Source organism: Xenopus tropicalis, chromosome 5, assembly GCF_000004195.4.
Source record: "Xenopus tropicalis strain Nigerian chromosome 5, UCB_Xtro_10.0, whole genome shotgun sequence".
NCBI lineage: Eukaryota > Metazoa > Chordata > Amphibia > Anura > Pipidae > Xenopus > Xenopus tropicalis.
The window spans coordinates 54637137-54659333 of NC_030681.2; the positions used below are offsets into that span (position 1 = coordinate 54637137).

Sequence of the window (22197 nt, forward strand, 5' to 3'; positions counted from 1 at the left end):
TGCAATGATTACTGTGCTAAAAGCAGCCAGCAGGTAATGTAACCAGGAATAGGCAAATGGGAGAACAAACTAGGATGACAAAAATGCACACGTGTAATTAAAGGGAATCTATACCCCTGAATAATGTAGGTCTGTATAATATATTGCATAAAGTAGCTCATGTAAAAGCCTGCTTCATCTAAATAAACCATTTTCATATAAATATACTTTTTTTTTTAGTACAGGTATAGGACCCATTTTCCAGAATGCTTGGGACCAAGGGTATTTCAGATAAGGGGTCTTTCTGTAATTTGGATTTCCATACCTTAAGTCTACTAAAAAATCAATAAACCATTAATTTTGCCTCCAATAAAGATTAATTATATCTAAGTTGGGATCAAGTACAGGTATTGGACCCCTTATCCGGAAACCCGTTATCCAGAAAGCTCTGAATTACGGAATGCCCGTCTCCCATAGACTCCATTTTAATCAAATAATTCAGATTTTAAAACTGATTTCCTTTTTCTATGTAGAAATAAAACAAAACCTTGTAATTGATTCCAACTAAGATATAATTAATCCTTATTGGATGCAAAATAATCCTATTGGGTTTAATTAATGTTTTATTGATTTTTTAGTAGACTTAAGGTATTGAGATCCAAATTACGGAAAGACCCCTTATCCGGAATACCCTTGGTCCCGAGCATTCTGGATAATGGGTCCTATACCTGTACAAAGTTCTGTTTTATTATTAGAGAAAAAGAAAATCAATCTTTAAAATCTGAATTGATTAAAATGGAGTCTATGGAACAGTCTTTCCTTAATTCAGAGCTTTCTGGATAATGAGTTTCCCCTACCTGTGCTTTTTGGTACTCCTAAAGAGAAAATTGCCATTTTAATAATTAAGGGCCGCCTCCTGGGATCATATGATTTACAGTGCACACAAACAAGCCAAGGCACACATACATGCTAGGCCGCATCAGCCAATGAGTGGGCAGAGTTCTGCCTTTTACTCTCACACTTCTTCTTGTTACAGTTAAAGCTGCATTATTTCTAGTCATGTGATCTCTGAGGGAGCACACAGCCAGTCACTAAATGGTGGCTCACGGGAAAAAATGCAAACAGGCAATATTTACTCATATATATCGCAGTTTGACGAGATTCTTTAATAGGTCACTTAACATAATATAAACTATCTGTTCGTTAAGTATTCATTTTGGCGGTATAGTTTTCTTTTAAATCAACCCTTTCACATAGTTATGGTGTAAGCCAGTATACATGCCAACTACTTGAAAATGCATATACAGTTTAGAAATACTCAGATAATGTTATTTAAAGTTAAACATATCTAGATAACTTTATTTCTGTAAATCTGTGTTAGGGTATGCACAAGGAATACAAGAAGAACATTTAAGAATTAAGAGGATGAAAGGCTTGAGTCAATCGCTTGGGCTTAAACTAAGCAATGCAAATCCTGCTTTAAGTGACCTTATTGATGTTTGCTTAAAGCAGATTCCTCCTAGTACAAATGGCTAAGCTTTGTTGTAGATACCATGCAGGTAGGATTTTTCACATTGGAGATTGCCTTTGCATCCCCTTGTGCAACCTTTCTTTGCTTCAACAGCAATAGCCTGCAGGAATGCCAGGAGCTAAGATAGATTGCCTGAACGTGCTCTATTTGATCAGCTGTCTGACAGAGGACAGGTCAGAGAAAAAACCAAGGATCCGAGTTTTACAGCTGACACTGTTAAAATCTGGCGGGGAAAGCACTGAGGGCAGTTTGGCCGGATCACCTGACATGACTGCCAGGGCACATTTAGTCTCTATACGCTTATAGATTGACATGGAAACCACCTAATCCACACACAGAAAGTGGAAGAACACAGAAAAGACTACCCTTGTTGAGAGAGACTATTTGGTAACAAATACTGCCATCTTCTGGTATAGTTGAAAATAACTTGGTAAATAAGGTAATAAGACTTCTGACAGAATGCTTAAAAGGTATTAAATGCTTTAAGTGTATATTTGGGGGCAAAATATAATTTACTTATAAACATTTTATTCAGTGTAAATGTAATTATGCTATTTGTGGATATGGCTAGGCCAACTTTTCTGGTTGCTTAAGGAGTATGTTTCATTCTATCTCCTTCCATTGATTCTGCCTACCTCTCTAGCGGTTAATTAGGCCTGTGCTTCAGCGTGCTTTAACTCAATTTCTAAAGACTGGCAAGATAAGGTGCATAGCCCAAAAGCTTTTGTGATTGCCACAGACATTTTAGGGAGAAACCACAGGAACTTCTACTCACCTGAGGCCTCTGCTTCTGCAGACTCTTCTGTCTGGGCTAAAATATAGCTGACCACTGCGTTCCCAAGTAAGACCCACCTAGCTTTAAGTACCTACCATAGCAAGCATGTTTCCCATTGCTGTGACTTGGCTTTCCTTGAAAACCGTTATTTTAGGACTAAGTTCTGCATGAGATGACCATGTTGGTCATGCACCCTTGAGATTAAGGGTTTTAAAATCATTTAGTAAAGATATCAATGGTTACAATATTCCTTATTGCTTTGGTCCGAATGCTCTAAAATAGCAGTAAGCAAAGGAAGGGGGACTTTATATGATTATGCTTGCCTTGGCAAGCAATACTGATTCTTCAATGTTTTTTTTTAACCGTTAATTGCTTATTACTTTGTTGAAGCAGTACTTTGAGTGCATTCTTCTACAAACATTGATTCTTTGAAGGGTTACAACCAACATCTAAATGTTAGTTATAAACCTGGTTGAAAGGGCAGGTTATATGCTGTATAGCACTATTATTAACCCAGTACAGGTATGGGATCCATTATCCAGAAACATTTTATCCCAAAAGCTCTTAATTACAACAAAGCCGTGTCCCATAGATTCTATCATAAGCATAATATTTAAATATTCAAGGATGATTTCCCTTTTCTCTGTAATAATAAAACAGTACCTTGTATCGATCCTAACTAAGCTACATGAATCCATATTGCTGGCAAAACAATCCTATTCGATTTATTTCATGTTTAAATGATTTTTAGTAGACTAAGGGGCATATTTACTAATCCACGAATGTCCGAATGCGTTTTTTTCGTAATGATCGGTATTTAGCGATTTTTTTCGTAAATTGTCGCGACTTTTTCCTAGCCGTTACGACTTCTTCGCGAATTGTCGCGACTTTTTCGTAGCCGTCGCGACGAGTACGAAAGTTTCGGATTCATTCAAGCTTCAGCTGCCTTTTGCTGTAATTGAGTCTTATATCTTATTCTGTTCCAATGAAGCCTCTATAGTTTTTAATTACAAATTTGCAAGTGTACACTCTTTGTGGTGTTTAGGCTCATCATGCTCCGCTTAACCAATTTGCAAAAATATAATGTAGTTAAATGAACAATATTTTCAACAATATTTAAACCAAAAATTGCAATTTGCAATGGTTTGCCTACTTTGGTATCAATAAATGCTGTTGTGTTAAAGGATATTTCACCCCTGTGCAAAATTAGGTACTTATAACATAAGAATGTCTTTGCTTTGTGTCGTTGCCAATGCCACACTCAGCTCGTGTCTAGAGAAACGTTTCAGTAGGCTGTTTTATTTATCTGTTTAAAATCTTAATGCTTTGTGCCAATATTAAAAAGAAATACAGCTAAATATCCACTGTTCTTTTAGGGCAATGACACACGTGACATTTTGTATGCTGGGTTTTGCTGCCACCTATATCAGTGCCCTTAAGGATTTCTACTTTATCAGGGAAAACGGGAACTGTGATTTGTCATATATTTATATAATATGTTATATGTAAAATATGTTTTTGTTTTTTTTTCTTCCAGGCAGAAGGAGAAGACAGCCTAAAAAAAATGCAGTTGATGGAACTGGCTATCCTTAATGGCACCTACAGGGATGCCAACCTAAAATCACGTAAGGAACCACAAACACCTTTTCAACTTTAAATTGTAGGACAACTAAAGCCATGACCTATACATTGATTGTTTTTAATAGTCCTAAGGATAGGGCTTCTTTCTCTGTCCATGGGCTCTCTGCTACTTAGAACCCTCTTTATAGCATAACTTCCACAGTTAGACAGCACAGTATTCCATATCCTTGGATTTACATGCATTTACGCAGTGCAGCACCTTAGGGTGCCATACATGCTAGTCATGTGAAGTGGCATAACTGTATTTTATTCCATTATTAAAATGCAAACTACTGTGCCTCCTGGAACTTTAGTTTAAACTGGCTGCATATGAGCAGAGTTTATGTATATGCATGACCAGATAGTTTTGATCTTGGCCAAAAGAAAAGTTATTTAAATGTAGAATCACAACACTGAAATATGGCCCTGTGTAGTTCTTATATGGATGAAAACCTAATAATAAGTACTTGGCACAAAAATTAGTATTATGTAAGTGCTCTCTCTTGCATTAAAAATAATGGTTCAAAGTAACAGGTGTTTTATAACAGAACTGGGTAATTTTTTACATGTTTTCCTTTTAACAGACACTAAAAGCATCTTTACTAACCTAATTAAAAAATGTTCTACACAGTAGTGCAAGGGCTGGGGCACATGGGGCATTTTTCAGCCAGCAGAGAAATTTCAAAAATTCTTCTCTCACCTCGCTATGCCTGACATGGCCAGCACAGATGGTTTCTGGCCTAAAAATTCTCTAATGCATGTTTTTAGGGCTAAGATAAAATACCCTCTATGCCATAAGCCAAATAATGAATTTCTGGGGGCTACTACTTAGTCCCATCTTGACATGTTCAATGAAACACTTACCAACAATCCAGAGAGTTTGCCCATATTTTGTCTTGTAGAACTGTAACTACTGTAACTGTCACTACTGTAACTACATTTTGGGGCTACAATCAAACCCATGTGCCCCAAGAAAAGCTAAAATGTAGCGGTGTTTGCTGTGGGAGACCTAACCCTCAGGCATAGACATACATTGTCTTGCCTGACAAAGCACTGACAGATGCTGCCAGATCATCTGATGTAGTCAGGTGTTACTCTTTGGCATACTCTTAACGCAGCAGAAATGCATTTCATTGCACTGCTAGAACTTGACTTGTATAGAAGATTTGGAGTGATTTTGCCAGAAATCTGAACCAGTTTTGAATGAGACTTTATTCTACATCAACTTGCATACAACTGCATGAGGCCATTAAGCTCTGCACAGCTTGTTTTCTCTGTCAAAAAATACTGTAATGCAAGTGTTTAGATTATTCAGAATGCTCTCCTTGTATCTTCATTTAATTCACTTTAGCATGCCATTGTATGCTGCTTATTGCCTGGATGTTGATATCTAAATAGGGACATACAAAAACTGCAAATTTTTTTTCTAATTTTTAGTTGGCACATTTCTTATTTATGTAGCAAGTAAATAAGATCTTTAAATATATGCAATAAGATATAATTTTAAAAAAAAATCCGTCCATATTGTAAAATGTACATTTACTTTTTTCATATTTATAATAAATTTATATACATGTTCCCCTTAAGCAGAGGTTTGTGGATCACTATTTGGTCAGAACCATATAGCTTACATCATTATTAGACACAACTTTAGTTACAAATCTATCGGAGAGCACAAATCAACATTCATTGCTGGGACCATTATTCACTCCCCCCCTCCATATGAGGGCAGCACCACATTTACATTCTCTAGTAAACATTTTCAGATTCAGGTATGGGATCATTATCCGGAAACCCAATATTCAGAAAGCTCTAAACTATGGGAAGTCCATCTCCCATTATTTCTTTATTTTAAACAAATCTAATATTTTTATGTTTTCTTATTCTCTAATAATGAGTACCTTGTACATTATGGTAGCTAAGCTAAATAAATCTATATTGCTGCCAAAGCATCTTCTTTGGTTTATTTATTATATTATTATTTTCGACATGAAAAAAACCCTCATCCTGAAAACACCAGGTTTCAAGCATTCTGGATAATTGATACTATGCCTGGAATAATTTAATGTAAGAGACGAGAATTTCATCTGTATCTTTGTCACTTGGGGGGGGTCCCTATTTTAGAAATACAATTTTTTTATTACAGTGAATGGCATCTTGAATGTAAAACTGACTAATTGTCAGTAACATTTGTGTGAGCATTTATCTGTGTTAAATCTTTTTTTTTTTTCACAACAGAATTTTCTTTGTACCTCGCTTTACATGTACACGTTGGATACCTCTGTCTTGCAATCACAAGCCATTTTAACATCTCTTCTTGGTTACATTCCCAATTAATCCAATGCTCAATTTTTGAGGTGGCTGTGTTGAAGGATTTTGATTTTAAGCATGTTTGCATTTAATCACACTGGTTAAAGGGGTTGCTTATTTGCATTTTTGTGGTGTGCTTTGGCACTTTGTGTGATCTGCGCATGAACTAATGATTCTCCTTTTTTTTTTTCCTTCCTTCCTGCTTATTTCTGTCCCTTTCTCCTTTCCTTTCCCTATTTCCACCCTACTTTTTTCATACTGCTGCCTCTTCACTTCCTTCTAATTTTTCTTTGCTTACTGTAGCAGCCCTTGCCTTTTCTCTTGCAGCGACAGCTCAGGCCCCCCGGATTATAACTGGGCCTGCGCCTGTTCTGCCCCCAGCTGCTCTGCGTACACCTACGCCAGCTGGACCTACCTTAATGCCTTTGATCAGACAAATACAGACCGCCGCTGTCATGCCAAATGGGACCACTCATCCAACTGCTACACTCATGCCCCAAGCACCTGAAGCTGGTTTGATCTACACACCTTATGAGTACCCTTATACACTGGCCCCAGCTACTTCAATCCTTGAGTACCCCATTGATACAAGTGGTGTATTAGGTAAGCTTTTTGAATATAAACTCTGCCTCTGTTTTACTTGTGTCTGTAATAGAGTTTAAATTAAATAACCCTTGTGATTCTGAAGGAAATACATCATTTTTCTGTATTCAGTTGGGTTTAGCTGGCCCAACTTTAGTGTTGGTAACTGGGCAATTCATTTTTTATAGACCGACATGGTTGTGGGAGGTGCTCTTAAATATACCATTAGTGAATCATTAATTGCATTGACAATATTATTCTCTTCCACTTATAGTCCATATGTTTGTAAAAGAAATGCTGGAACAGAAAGTGTTTTGTAAGTCTACCTCCCCTTCTGGCAACCAGTAAAACATATTTAAATATATGGCAGATTTCCTTTGAATAAATATTTGTTTTGGTAACCTGCTTATAATACTTCTAGGCTAGAAAGTGACTTACTGCGATATATTGCAGGGAGTGATGTGTGCATGTAGTGTGTCTCTGTAGTCAGGCTTACTGCCACTAGAGTACTTGCAATGCATTTGTGTAATACTTAAAAGAAAGGAGTAAAAAAGGTTAATGACTGGGAGATGCCAATATCTTAGCCCCCCCCCCCCCCCATGATTATAATCACTTACTAAGATGCCAGGCCTTCACTTCACTGAAATGTCTTACCATGCTGGCAATGTAAATGGAATGGGTGGTCATGGACCTACTTATTCAGTATACTCTAATACCATGCTTAATATGCACAAGGTTTACTTGTTTCCATGTAGGTAAAAATTGGCTGTGATTCTCTGCTGTACTTTCATAACAGGAGAATTATTTTTCAACTGCCACATTTGTGTATCTAGTTAATATGACCATGAATGTTAGTACAATAAAGTAGCACAACAAAGAGCTCATACAAAGCTCTGTTTTTTTAAGAAAGGGTCCAAATAATATTTTCATTATACATTTTTGTGAAATATGTATTGTGAAAGACTGTTGTACAATTATACGCTTGTGTTAACCATAAGGACATCACTTTTAAAACCCTTGCTACTCACTTGCAGATTGGTTCAAGTTGCCATGAATGGGAAATACCTTGGGTAAATCAGGTCCATTAATATAATTGGAAAAAGCAAGATTGTGATTTTTTCGTTATCGCCCCCATGCAGGGTGACCCTTGACATGTTCCACTTGTCACTGAGAAGCAGTACCACACCAAGTAGTAGTGATCTGTGGTACAAGTAATAAAGAAAACAAATGTCTTACATGCTTTCGCCCTAAGATCACATTGTTTTTCTTACTGTGCCCTAACCATTAATAAACAATTTTATTAATTCAGTCAGACTACTAAATACACCTTATTGAAAAGGATAATGTGAGCAAGTGCAGCTAAGCAGTATCTGTTTGATTAGATTCACAAGGAAAATGATTGTTCTTGCTGCCTTTTGCCAGCTTTCCTAAAGCATAACTCCTTTATCTCAACCAATTTTACCATGTCATTTCTTCGGCAAACAACTATAATGCGTAATGTTCTGCTAGTAGGAAGTTCCAGGCTATTCACGGTGCATTCCATTCAACTGCACAGGGGGCAATCTAAAGCAAGTGTAGAGATGCGTTTTGATTGTTGCAGCAAGTAGTTCAAGCCAAGCACAGAGTATGCTGTGATCCTAAATGGTTCTTCTAGTAATAAAGTGGATACTGATTAAGTGTATTGTTAATTTGTAGTTATAACTTCTAATTTTAATCACCTTCCTTTTATCTTCAGGTATGGCTTTCCCCACGAAAGGCTAAGAATTCAAGAAAGTCTTAATTGAACACTCACCTGAACCGAATTTTAACATTTGCCTAGTTTCTGCAGCCTTGAAAAACAAAATATCTAAGAAAGACCTTTGTCTAGCAGTCAGTGGCTTACTTGCACTTTTTTTAAAAAAAAATTTGCACATAGATCAAATAAAACCTATGTTAATCGTTATTTGATTTAGCCTCTACCCTAAGCGTAGAATTCCCAAATAAGTGTGAAGTGGAATACTGACTGCTATGTTTCCTTTACTGATTGCTTTACTAATCACTTAATTCATGTGGTCCTTAATTATTGAATCTAAGGTTTTAAAATTGTGTGTGAAAGATACAAACATACGCTTTGTTTAAAAAAACAAAAAATCACATTTCGTTTTATATAATCAGTATTAAAAATGGCATTAAACAAAACTGTCAATGAAGCACTTCACTGGATATGTGAATAGTAAAGCTTAACTGGGGTCTGATGGATTTCAAGAAATCTTATTGTTCAGTTGCAAATGAATGGATAATGCTAGCCTTCAGTAATATGGGTGCCTGCAGACTATAGTTTGGAGGATGCCACCCACACTGAAGGGGCAGAACAGGTTAAGGCCAGAGATGTGAGATTAAATAATTAACCTACACATTTATTCCATGAAACAAAGTTTTAAGCTACTGTGCCTTAACTTGTTGCTTTCTTAAAGGATTTTTTAGAAAACCATGATGTTAAACCCATTTTGATGAAACCTGCTGTTAATTATGTGTCAACATGTTTTTAAATGATTGTTGTTTTCTAACTTTGTCTTGGTAATTGCAATTTAAATAGGTGCGGTGGCTACTAAAGTAAGAAGGCATGATATGCGGGTCCATCCTTACCAAAGGATTGTGACCGCAGACAGAGGTTAGTTTAGTTCTTGTTTTAAGAAATGCTGTGTCTGTAAAATTAACTTTGCAACACCGTTCAGTGATTTTCTATCTACTATAAGAGGGCAGAAAACTGGATACTAAAAAGTGAGTCGGCATTTACCAGCTTGTTAAAGTATGCAGATTGACCTGGTTATAGTCTGATTTCCAACTATTGTGACGTCTCAAACTATATACTGCTAGCATTTTGGCTGCCACTCCTTGTTGGAATGCAGTTTTCAATTTGGTGTTGTAAAGTCTAGACTGATGTGTGCTTAAATACAAAAGTGGAATATTCATGGCTCTACTGGTATGAATTTGAAGACTTTATTTTTTAAGGGATACTTTATCCCTAATCAAACCCCCTTTACTTTAGTAAGATATTTATCTTTATATTTTATGAGAGTTGTGAGACCTTAATTATTAGCTGGTTTGTTTGAAAGTAGAAGTACACATAGATTTCAGTAATGAGGACTATAGAACATGTTTGATGGCAACATGTTTGATTGCCATTGGTCACTTCACCTCTGTTTTCACCTGAACAAAGCCATATTTTGGGATGATAGTTTGTGAAAAGTGGCCCACAGTTATACAAAGTATGGAGGTCACTGTTACTTTTAGGGTTAATAAAAATATCTCATTTACATTTAATGCTAGGGCTTATGTCTCATTTATACGGAGTTCTTGTTAGCTTAGCAACTGTCATCCCAGGCTGAAGCGCCAGTGATTGCCTCCCATGGTTCCCATAGATAGGGACACTTTTTGGCCTGAATGCTGATGTTTTGTTGCTCAATCTGACTTATTGTTTAGGTGTTGTGTTATTAGAGAGGAGAATCTCTGGCATTCAAATAAAGGCAATTAATGTTATTCACAAGACTAAAAAATATACCAATACACTTTATTTTTTGATGTTTTTGAATTAAAATGTTTTTGTAGTCTTGCTTTATCGTTTAGAGTATGCCACTAGCTGCTAATTAAAAATTGTAAAACTTAAAATGGTTAAAATATAGATACGTTATGGTGTGAGAAACACGCCATTTCATAAGAGTACCTCTGCTTCTCTTGAGAAACGTTATCTAGTACCTGCTTAACAATTTACCCTTAGTCAAACTGAAAACATTTATATTATAGAGTGCTTTTTTCAGTACCAAGGTACTCCTCAGGAGGCCATGGTAGATAGCTCACAGAACTCAATATGGCATTAGTTAGCACACAATATATGTAAATGCCTTACAGATCTGTGATATTTACTTGTTTCTATGCAAGATAGAGAGAATTTATTGTTTATTTCCTCCCCAGAAGTTAGTTACTGGCTACACAAAATGCAGAAAATTGTCTTGTTAGGTCTGTGGGTTGCAGTTAAAAATCCACAGTGGGTCAGTGCCCTTTGTCCCACAGCAAAATGCCCAGGGCACGAGTGAATTAAAAAAAATTGGGTGACCTTATTTTGCAATGTGGGGTCATCTTTAGATATAATTTTTGTTATTTTTGACCAAAAAATGAATGATTCCTTGCAATCTACATATGTTTCCTTTAAGAGCCATGAATACAGCAGTGTTATATATTCTACTTTTCTATTTAAGTATTCATGAGTTTAAAAAGCCAGTCATTTTGAATAGTTCCTCCTTGCAATGTTATCCTACATAACTGAGTTTGGTATAACAATGAAATTGAAATAATTGTTCTAAACTGTAAATGGTGTTGCACAGATATTAAACCTGTGTGTACTGTAAATGGCCACAGACTTTGCAGAGGACATATCACAGGTATGTCAGTCTTTGTGCAACGAGTGGACTGCATCTCTGCATACAAGTTTAAACTGATAACCTTGTAACAGATTCACACTGATGTAATTTTTGACTCGGTTACAATTTGTACATTGTAATGTACAGTAAATTGTTATCATACATTTCTACACATTCTAATCGTGGGGACTGTAAACCACGTAAATATTTATTGTTTTTTTTATTTTCTCTGCTTGATCCCAAGCACTGCTTTCTAAACGTCCCAGTTCTTAATAAGAACATAAAGGGGCATACTTGCATTTCAGATGTCCTGGGTGATTTCCTGCACATTGTAAGGGAAATATGTATGCATAAATCATAGATATAAGCCTTCCCCTTTTTTATTTCCTGATGTGAAGTTGACCAAGGCTTTGAAACGTTGGTCTTTAGGACTAAGCTATCTGTGAATCTACTGGATTTCATTTTACGAAATGCCACAATTCTGACTTTGCACTGAATTTTTCTCACCTTCATCTCCTCTGCTTTAGTCACAATGGCAACAGTACAAGTAAAGCAAATCAAACCTCAGAATATATAGAGTAAAGCTGTTGAAAAATAAAGTCTTAAATTACATATATACTACTGTTAAACGGACCAAGTTAGTGAAGGAGAATGTGAGTGATTGAGGAAGGAAGAGCTCAAGAACACTGGGAATATTATCTTTCCACTTGAGAACTTTTTATATATATTTTTTTTGTTTTGTTTTTCTTAAAAGTAAATAGTATTTACAGATGGCGTAAGAAATATAAAAAAAATATAAAGCAGGAATGTATATGAAACGTCAGATTTTATTGTATTTGCAGAGTATAGCTTTGAAAATTTAAGAGGGCTGTTTGTAGTTATAAATGCTTTGTTAGCATATGTTAGAAATTTTCCTTTTTTTCAGATGTACTTCAAACTTTTTGAGTCTAGAGTTTAAAAAGAGGCAGAACTTTTACAGTGTTTACATAAAACTGCATTTTATAAGTGTCCTATATGTGTAAAATAGTATTTCAACTGGAAATGCTGTCAGTAGCAATATTCTATAGCCAATTCTGGTTGATGTGATGATGCCTACTGTGCTAGACCAGCATTTAGTATTGCTTTGTATTATGAGGCCAAGGTATTTTGTGTCTGTAAATAGAAAATGAGCAATAAAATTTATTGAACAAAAACAACCTTGTTTGGCCCATAGTTTATATGAAGTTTTTTTTTTTCTTTTTTTTTTAACTTTTGAAAAATTAATTCTTTAGATCCATTACCTTTAACAACCAGTTAATAATCACATCATCATTAGATGCTTTAATGCTTGCACCATGGGGTGGGGGGGAATACTAATGCTTAATAGCAGTCAGATACTGATTGTGTGCACTGACTGTCTGAAATTTCTTTCTGAGTTCCAAGCTGATCCATTATTTTTGTCTAGAATTTCCGACTGCTACTAACCATTAGTTGTGTTATTTCCATTTTTTTCTTCCTGTTAACCAGTTGTATGGGCGTGGGCTCCTCCTTCACACATTCAAATCATGATACTTGGTGTCATGATTTTGTTGCATTCTGTAGATGGTGTCAATCAGTATGTCAATATTAAACATGCTTGGTTTTTTTGTTTTTTTTAGTTTTTTTTTTTTAATTAGTTGTGATTAGTTTTTTTTTTCATGTTGTCATTAAGCAGTCACTAGCTGAAACTAATCTCTTCTCTATCTTTTTCTTTCTTTTTTTTTTTTTATTTTTATTTTATTTTTTTGTTTCTAACCACCCAGCCGCCACCGGCAACTAACCTATGACCTTCTGACCTCTGAATTCTTCACCCAATGATGACCTGACCATGCCTGCCTGCTGATCAGTTAACTGGTAATCGCCTCTGCTTGTCTGTCTTCAGTGCAGCGAGCTGAGACACTTTTCCGTTCGTCTTACCATCTAACAAAAAAAAGACACAAATTTTTTCTTCCAACTCAGATATTTCTCCCCCCATTGCCCCCTGTTTGGGTGAAAGTGATTCTAGTACCTGCACTGAATAGTAGTAAAGCAATAAGGTCCAATTCAGCCCTGCGCACTGATCATCTTGTGTCCTAACCAAACGAACGGTATAAAGGCCTCACCTACAGTACTGGCGAGACAGCTGATCCTCAACTACCGATGACAGAGGCAGTTACTGTGAGAGACTTCTAGGAAGCATTTTTACCCCCCTCTCTCGTATAGTAAATTTAAAAGCTATCTCTGAATGTACTGTGTTGTGATGATGCATTATGCATGAACCTGTTTGGTCAGGGATCTTACTGGTGAAGTCATTATGAAAAAGAAAGAACAAATGAAATGATAACTGTTTAGTCACTACAGTGCCCTTTAAGGGCAAATATTGCAATTTTATTTTTTCATTTTTATTTTATTGTGATCTTGCCTGCCAAATTTGATACTGATAAGGGTGCCATGAAAATTGCTGACTGACTTTTTAACCTGCTGTTTAAAATCAGACTGCAGCTATGAAAATCTCCTTTTCAATAGTTTCAGTTCAAATTCTAAAAGCTTTTGACTCAAAGCCTCTTGTTTGAATATGTTTAACAAGGTACATGCATTATGTATCACATTACTGGGCAAACTGTTCAAATATTTTAGACTTCCCTGTATAGAAAAATACATTAAGGATGTAAAAGCCATGCTTGCCTATTTGCTGTATAATTGTAATGAAATTGTAGATAAGTGTAGTGCATTGAAACAAAATGATCTAAAACGTAGATACTTTTACTATACAAGGGTGCTGGTGCAGAAAAAGTATATATATTTTTGGAATTGTAGCATTTTATACTCTCAAGTGTTATTATAAAAGAAAAAAAAGAAGAAAAAAGAACAAAGAAAACCCCTTGATTGCATTGATTTTTTTTTTCTGGTGGTAGTCAAGATATAAGACCAAAAGAGCCTTTTTGCTGTTTTTTTTTTGTTTTGGTTTTTTTTTTTTATTATTGGAATATGTCTAAAGAAAGTGCCTTATTTTTCTCCATAGTCATTTTGTCCAGTGTCAAGTACAACCTTGTTCTTTTATTAAATGTTTATGGTGTAATGTGGCCCAAGAAACTTATAGTTCATTTACCTGCCTAGTTTATGGTGTATACCAGTCTGTCACCCAGTAGAGAATGTTAAAAAGAAGCTTAAAAAACACCTCTGATTTAGAAGTAGCAGGCCTTTGCCACTTCAGCTGAAATATCATGCAGTTTTTTTAAGGTGAAGAACTGGACTTGTTTCCTAAACTTCAACACTGAAATATTTTCCAAATTCCAAAGAAGGGAAAATGGAAAGAATTCAGAGATCTGTGAATTTCCATTTTTGTTGGACTTTATTTCTGTGTTGAAAGTGGTTTATACCTGAAATGCCATTAAGCTATACAAAGCCACCTTTTCCTACTGGTAGTGCCAATTCAATATCTGGTGTTTAATTGCAATCATTATGAGGCAGTGTGGCAAAGACCTGAATGTTACTTCTACTTCTTGCCGTTAAGAGCTTCCCTAATAAAGGTCAGCAGTTAGCCCAGAACTCATATATTTGAAGCACCTTGTGACCTCATTTACCATTTTGTCTCAAAAACAAATTATAAATTAATTTACTATGCAACAGACATTCATCTTGTTCTCTTCAGCAGTAGCATTTTAATTACCATACCACCAGCTTTTGTCTTCCTGTTAATTTTTTTTTTAATTTTGGATAAGGATTTCTCTTCCATTAAAAGGGAGAGGTTTGATCAAACTTGCGACACTCAAGCATTTAGAGATGTATAAATATCACCAGTATTTGATCCAGATTCATCTCAGCTGTGATAAACCTGGACATTTTAAATGTTCGTTAAAGGATTTTTTTTTTCCTGGAATGTTGGTATTCAGTCTATTGAATAGACGTGTGCGACTTAGAAAATATTTGCAATGAACAAAGTTTGGGAAACATAGTTTATTACATAGAAAGTATCAACTTAAAAAAAGGAGCATGGATATTGAAAAATCTGATTGCTTTGATTCTCAGTATTATTTTTATGTTTTTATTCTTTATAAATTTTGGTAGTTTTTTTTTTTAGTCTTTTATTTCCTTTGACAGTATTATATATATATATATTTTCTTTTTTAGAATGGTTAGATGGGAGTGTCGCTGATATGTAACCGTACAGGTGACCTGTATTTGTCTATTCTTTATAATAGTTTCATGCTGTGTATGTATCATAACCAACCTATTGCCTAAAAAGAACCTGTAAGATAATGTATTTACAGCCATTGTTACAAGTTTATAATGTATTTTTCTATCTTGTTTTATATGTATGTTATATAACATTCAAAGGATTTTTTCCTGATTGAGAAAAGGATACAAAAATGCAAAACCCACAATTTTTTGATAACTAAAAATTGCCAATTGTTTTGCAGTACTTTATTATATTGGGAGTGTTGTCTTCATTGGCTTTTAGTTAGCTACTGGAGGACATTAGACATAATGGGTTTTAGTTGGGTTTTTACATGGCTTGCATTTTAATTCTTTGGTTCTTTGCTGTTTCTATTAACCCCATAGCATTATTTTAATAAATGTTATAATACCAAGATACTAACTCTGGACTTTGTCTGTTCATTAACATTTGTATGTTTTCATTAAAACAAAATCTTTTAAAGACAAAAAGAATGTAATATTTCGAGATACTGGACTAACCCTGAAGAGCGTGACCACAGATAACCCAGCATTTATTGTTTTAATATTGTTTGTCAGCTGAAATTCTGCACACTACCTAAAATAGCTTTGGTCTATATGGCCTTGTGCCTTGCCAGTATGTGCCAGTAGAAGAGGGAACAATTTTTGACACGTGAACGTATTAGAGTCTTGCCACTTGCCTTATTAGCAACTGCATTACTAATGCCACACTTTCCTATTACTCAGTCAGCTCTCTGCATATAGACATGAGTCTTCCTCTAAACTTCACTATAACAAACCCCATTCATTGCAGTGCTTTTTTTCCCTTTTAACTGGTCTGGTTCTACATTGATGGTTAATAACATAATATGTTACACATAATTTATATAGCTTTTCTTCTAAATATTTGCATAGCAGCTATTATTGCAGTATCCTTATTGGAAGTTGTTGGTTGCATTGGTATAGGAATGAAATTCCAGGTGAAGACTAATGTTACTCTAAGACCTGAGGTGCATGGGCCGATTTCCTGAGCAATAAACATCTGTCCCCTATAGGCAGTGCATATCTGAATGGAAAGCAGCTACTAGTGGAGAAAGGTGTTTTTATCACCACAATAATCCTTGGCATACCCATGGGAATGAAATTCCAGGTGAAGTCTAATGTTGCTCTAGGTCGCAAGACGCATGGCCTGACTTCCTGAGCAATAACCATCTGAGTGCTACTGTCCCTTCAAGGCAGTGCGTGTCTGATTGGGAATGGAAAGCAGCTGCCGGTGGAGAAAGGTGTTTTGATCACCACAATAATCCTTGGGGATCACAAATGAAAAGGGCCTCATGTGAGAAAATATTTTGTAACATTCATAAATGCTTATAAATGGTCATTTATTAACAGAATATCAGATATGTGAGAGCTGTACAATGTATATCTGGTTTCATGTAGACAATCCTACTTCGCACTCATGACTCTGAAAGTGAAAATGTAAAGAACAATTTTTATCCTAGGCATAGGTCATTCCTCTTTTCTGTGTTCTGTTAATCTATGGTAACCTTTACCACTTTTATATTTGTGAATGTTTCAAAACTAGTAACAAAACTGTAACTAGTTATTTTTTTCATTATATAATCTAATTTATACATTACTACTTAGAATCTATAGAAAGAAGATTGTTGCTTAAAATTCCAATGTGCTGCAGAATGAAGTTTCAGTAACTACGGGAAGCAGAGAAGACAAGGTTCTTATTTTGTAGAGTAAATGGATGATAGGCTGCCACTATTGTAGACTGTATTTTCTAACCTTTACAGATTTTTCTCTATTAAAGTCTGAAGTTTTATGACAAAATATCATAAATAAGCTTTAGGACTGAACTATAAGATTATAGGCAGACAGTTTGATACTGGAATTTACAGTTGATCTGTGTCTACAGCTGTTATCACTCATTGTTTCTTAACAAGGTTGAGTTGTAATAGTACATGATAAATACTCTATTACTATTAAGGGCTCTGGCACATGGGGAGATTAGTCGCCTGCGACAAATCTCCCTGTTTGTGAGTGAGTAATCTCTCCGAAATGCCATCCCACCGGCGAAAATGGAAATTTGCCGGTGGGATGGTATACGTGGCGCCGCGATTTCCCCAAAATAGCAGAAGTTTCCTCTTATGGCAAACTTATGGCGCCGCGTATGCCATCCCACCGGCAATTTACATTTTCGACGGTGGGATGGCATTTCGGGGAGATTAGTCGCCCGCGAACAGAGAGATTTGTCGCGGGCGACTAATCTCCCCGTGTGCCAGAGCCCTAAGTCATTTGGTGTTCTAGAGTTTGGAAAAAGCAAAGATCAAACTCTTAATTTCTCTCTGTTGGTAAATTCTTAAACCAAGTCATAAGTGCCATTATGTAATAGTGAGTGACTACTTTTATTAGGTTTGATTAGTCAAAATAGTGACTTCTTATAAGATTATTGGGGATAACTAATGTCAGCTTGCACCAGTTACAAACATATCTGGTAACCGTTCTGCCAGGAAGAAACCAAGAAAGCTCTCCCTAATTATTAAAATTATTTCTCATAATCAGATGCAGTCAAATCTCTTTATTTTTAATAAAGCAGCATAATTCTTCACGTGCCTTTTCTATTGCAGAGATCCAGTCTTCATTTTCAATTTGAGGCCTGATATTCCAAAATGTTAAGGCCTCCATATAATTCAAATATTTTTCAGGTATTTGGAAAACACAAGCTTTGCAGCATAAAATGCGCTTTGGGTCCTACGGGAGAAAAGCGCTTTACAAATGTTTGTTGTTGTTGATAAAATGCATCTTAATTTAGATAAGGCTTTTTAGACACTAACAAGCACTTCAGGGTGAAACTTCTGCAGGTTTCTTTCAAAAAAGCTTTGTCAACCTGTGTGTGACTCACATACCTCACACACATTGCTGCTTCAGGAGCAACACATACCTCTAAACCTGCAGGGACCTCAGTGGTGAATTTCCATGAATGCCTCTTACACAACTAATCTAGACAATAGTGACCACTTGCTTGGAAGCCTGGACAATATGGTTAGCCTTGAATTATTTTATTTTCAGACATGATGCCTTTTCATGTAATCTCTTCTAGGAGAACGCAAGTGTTTAATTGATCTAAAAAGATTTTATGTAATCTAAATTAAACATAGATATTAACAAATGAACACTGTGCATTAGAGGGGCAGTTTAAGCTATTTCTGAATGATGCTTTTATTCCCTTTATTTTTCTGTAAATGTTCATAAAAACCCAATGGCATTAAGAATTCTAAACTGGAGTCATTATTTATATGCATAATTGTCTTTTCATATAAGTGTAGCTGCCATGGGTGTTTGATATACTCATTCACAGCCTCTAACTTGTATGCCTCTTAGTGTTGTAAAAATTATAAAATGCATGTTTGGAACTACAAAACTACACTATGCTTTTCAATAGGATATCTTTTTAGGAAAGACTCACAAGCCAATTACAATTTTCTTTGCACATAATTCATTGGTATAAAGCTTCCTTGCACTTATTCAGCATTCTTTTGCCTCATTTTGCATACAATTTTCTCATGGCTGTTCCCTTGAAATGATATTCACTGATGTGTGTATATGCACAGGTTACTGTCTTACAGTAGCCCCTCTGACATTTGCTAGTCTACAAATTGCCAGTCCACACACATATATATATGTATATATATATATATGTGTATATGTGTATATATATATATATATATATATATATATATATATATATATATATATATATATATATATACACACAATGAAAAGAAAGAAAAACTGTTTAGAAATAAATAGGTTTATTTAGCTGTTACCAGACTGACTGGATTCCTGTCATGTGACTGGTTTGTCACCATGTGACCTGCATTAGTAGAATTCGTAGAAGTGGAGTCATTTGTAAATGATGTGCGAGTTGCACTCTCCATATTAAAGTCCCAGGAAGAAAAATCCACCTTTTTATGACACATGCTTTGTTAGAAATGTTACTAAAATACCAGTTTGAGTGGCAGCTATTGGTTTGTTTGTTTTTTAACTAGCTGTGAGCTTCTTGCAAGGGAACATGCTATTCCTGGACACAGTAAGTAGTCACGAGATTCTCCTTACTAAAGGACCTTTGTGTATTTTTAACAATTGGCATAGTTCACAAAAATTGATAGTGTCCCTTCTGCAAGCGTTTCCATGAATGCCAATAATTTTGTTTGAATCAGTGTTAAAGATAAATATGTATATAGAAGCAGCTGCATTTTTGTATGTAGCCATCAGCTATGTCAAAGTTAATTCTATAAAAATAAGAGCATAGTTTCAGTGGGTATCTTTCCAGCTGTGACTGTGAGACAAGGGGAAATTGCAGCACAGGCATAACTGCAAGTAGATCCAGGGACAAATGTCTGCTAAAGGGGAAGGAAAGGTAAAAACTAAGTAAGCTTTATCAGAAAGGTCTATGTAAATACAGCCATAAGCACTCACAGAAGCTGCACTCTCTATCAAATGAAACACAGGATTTCTTTTCTTCTTTTGTGTACACATGTTGTGTGTCAGACATCCTGCTCTCAGCAAAATCCTTTGAGGCTCTGGCACACGGGGAGATTAGTCGCCCGTGACAAATCTCCTTGTTCGCGGGCGACTAATCTCCTCGAGTTGCCATCCCACCAGCGACAATGTAAGTCACCGGTGGGATGGTACACGCTGCGCAGGCGATTTCGGCGAATTGCCGAAGTTGCCTCGCGAGCCATTTTTGCCGATTTGCCGAAATTGCGCCGCCGCGTGTGCCATCCCACCGGCAACTTACATTGTCGCCGGTGGGATGGCAACTCGGGGAGATTAGTCGCCCGTGAACAGGGAGATTTGTCGCGGGCAACTAATCTCCCCGTGTGTCAGAGCCCTTAGGGCATGAGTCTGCTTTGTTTGCTGCTCTCTCCCCCTCCCTTTTCCTGCTCCTCCCATCAGAATTTTCTCCCCCTCCTAACTCTGTAATCTGAGCTACCAGCAGCTAGAGCTGTAGTACCAAAGTTTAAATGGCAGCTGTTATCTTAAACAGAGGGAGCTTCCAGGTCTGCTTACCATACCGGTAAAGCTTTCTGCAGAATAAATACTGGGTTCTAGCTTGCACTATTGGGGCTAATCTATTGGCACTAAAATGCCTTTCCTTTAAGTGGCGAGCTTGGGTGGGTGTTTAGAAGCTCAACACTTCTAAACATTTCTAAAGAGGGTTGACATTACTGTGAGGTACTTTGACATTAAAATATTTGAAAGATACCCAAATATGTGCAATATCACCTTCCACCTCCCACACACAGTTTGTTTGTAGATCACTAATGGATATGCTCACGTGTCTGATTATATTTTCAGTAAAAGTGAAGATCAGAATATGACCTAAGATGTTGTGGTGGCAAAATAGACTGTCACAATAAGTAGAGTCTAGCCATAAATATAATGTCCCAGCATCAACATTATAATTTTAATAAAGGCTTTGCTGCTTTTTCTTTTATTATTTTTATTGAAGGCTTGATCTCTGCAAATCTAAAGGAAACTAAACACTGAACATTAAAGTTCTTTATATGTAACAAAGACAATGAAGAACAGATGTCGGCATTGCATTTCTAGTATTAATATACTTATTCTGCTGCAGATATGACACTTTTCCCTGTAGACATATTGCTTTCTGTTCTGTAAGGCATCGACCTGTAGACTCCAATTCACCTCCTACAAGCTGTGACTGGCAGTATTTGCACAGGGATTTGTGACACCAACTTACACAGTATAGTCTTCTCTGACCCCCTAGAGATACCATAGCATCTTCAGGTAAAGGTGCCAGCTGTGGTGAAATAATAGGGTCTGTTTAAACTGCATTGCTTACTACTGTATTTTATAGTGGTCACTGGCCAGTTATGGTTTTTAATAACTTCCAGCCTTAATTTAGGGCAGAATAAAGTCCTTGCACAAGAAGTAACATTGGCATTAACAAACTATTAATTAAATGCATATCTGACTGTGAGAAACTGCATAAATATACACTACAATACAGTATGCATATTTCTTGTGTATGCTGGACTTTAGGTATAAGCTTATTTAAAAAAATACCTTGCACGAGTATTAATGGCAAAGCACTAGCAGCAAAGTTATAGGGATCGAGGCCAAAGTGGGTTTTTTTTTTTTTTTTTTTTTTTTTTTTTTTTTTTTTTTAAGGAATGAATACTGACCAATTTGAGCTATTCCTAGCACATTCAACATTGCATGTATGAACAAATACTCTGTAAGTTGGTTGGTTGGTTGGTTGCATGAGACTATAGGGGCCCTACTAGTTCTGATTGTAGTACAGGTATAGGATCTGGAATGCTTGGGGCACTGAATAAGTGATCTTTCTGTAGTTTAGATCACCAAATTACAGAAGCTTGTAAAAATCATTTAAACATTAAATAAAACCTATTGGATTGTTTTGTCATCAATATGGATTTATGCAGTTTAGGTAGGATCAAGTACAAGGTATGGTTTTATTATATAGAAAAAGGAAATCTTTCTTAATAAGTAGAATTAAAATGGGTTCTATGGGACATGGCCTTTCAATAATTTGGAGCTTTCTGGATAATGGGATTCCAGATATGGGATCCCCTATACAAATGCTGAGATGCAATATAGCATTTGGGCCTTAAGCCACTCCCAACCTTCACTAGACAAAATAAGATCAAGCTAATGTTTTGTTTTTTTTTTTTTTTTTTATTATGGTGATCCTTAAAACCTACTTTCTAAGCATTGCTGATTGGTGCCTATGACAGTCCATCAGTTCATTGGTGTCCATTTGTCACATGGAA

The 22197-nt window shown here is 36.0% G+C and overlaps 1 protein-coding gene across 10 annotated transcripts in view; it reads left to right on the forward strand.

Moving 5' to 3' along the window:
* qki (QKI, KH domain containing, RNA binding) overlaps positions 1-15791 on the forward strand; it is a 97224-nt gene extending 81433 nt beyond the window's left edge. For 2 of the 10 annotated variants that reach the window (XM_012962556.3, XM_012962560.3), the window contains 4 exons: positions 3823-3910; positions 6543-6818; positions 9373-9447; positions 12976-15791. In XM_012962556.3, coding sequence (XP_012818010.1) covers positions 3823-3910; positions 6543-6818; positions 9373-9447; positions 12976-12992 — 456 coding nt within the window. In that variant the 3' untranslated portion in view covers positions 12993-15791. 10 annotated transcript variants of the gene reach the window in all.
* Positions 15792-22197: the final 6406 nt, after the last annotated feature.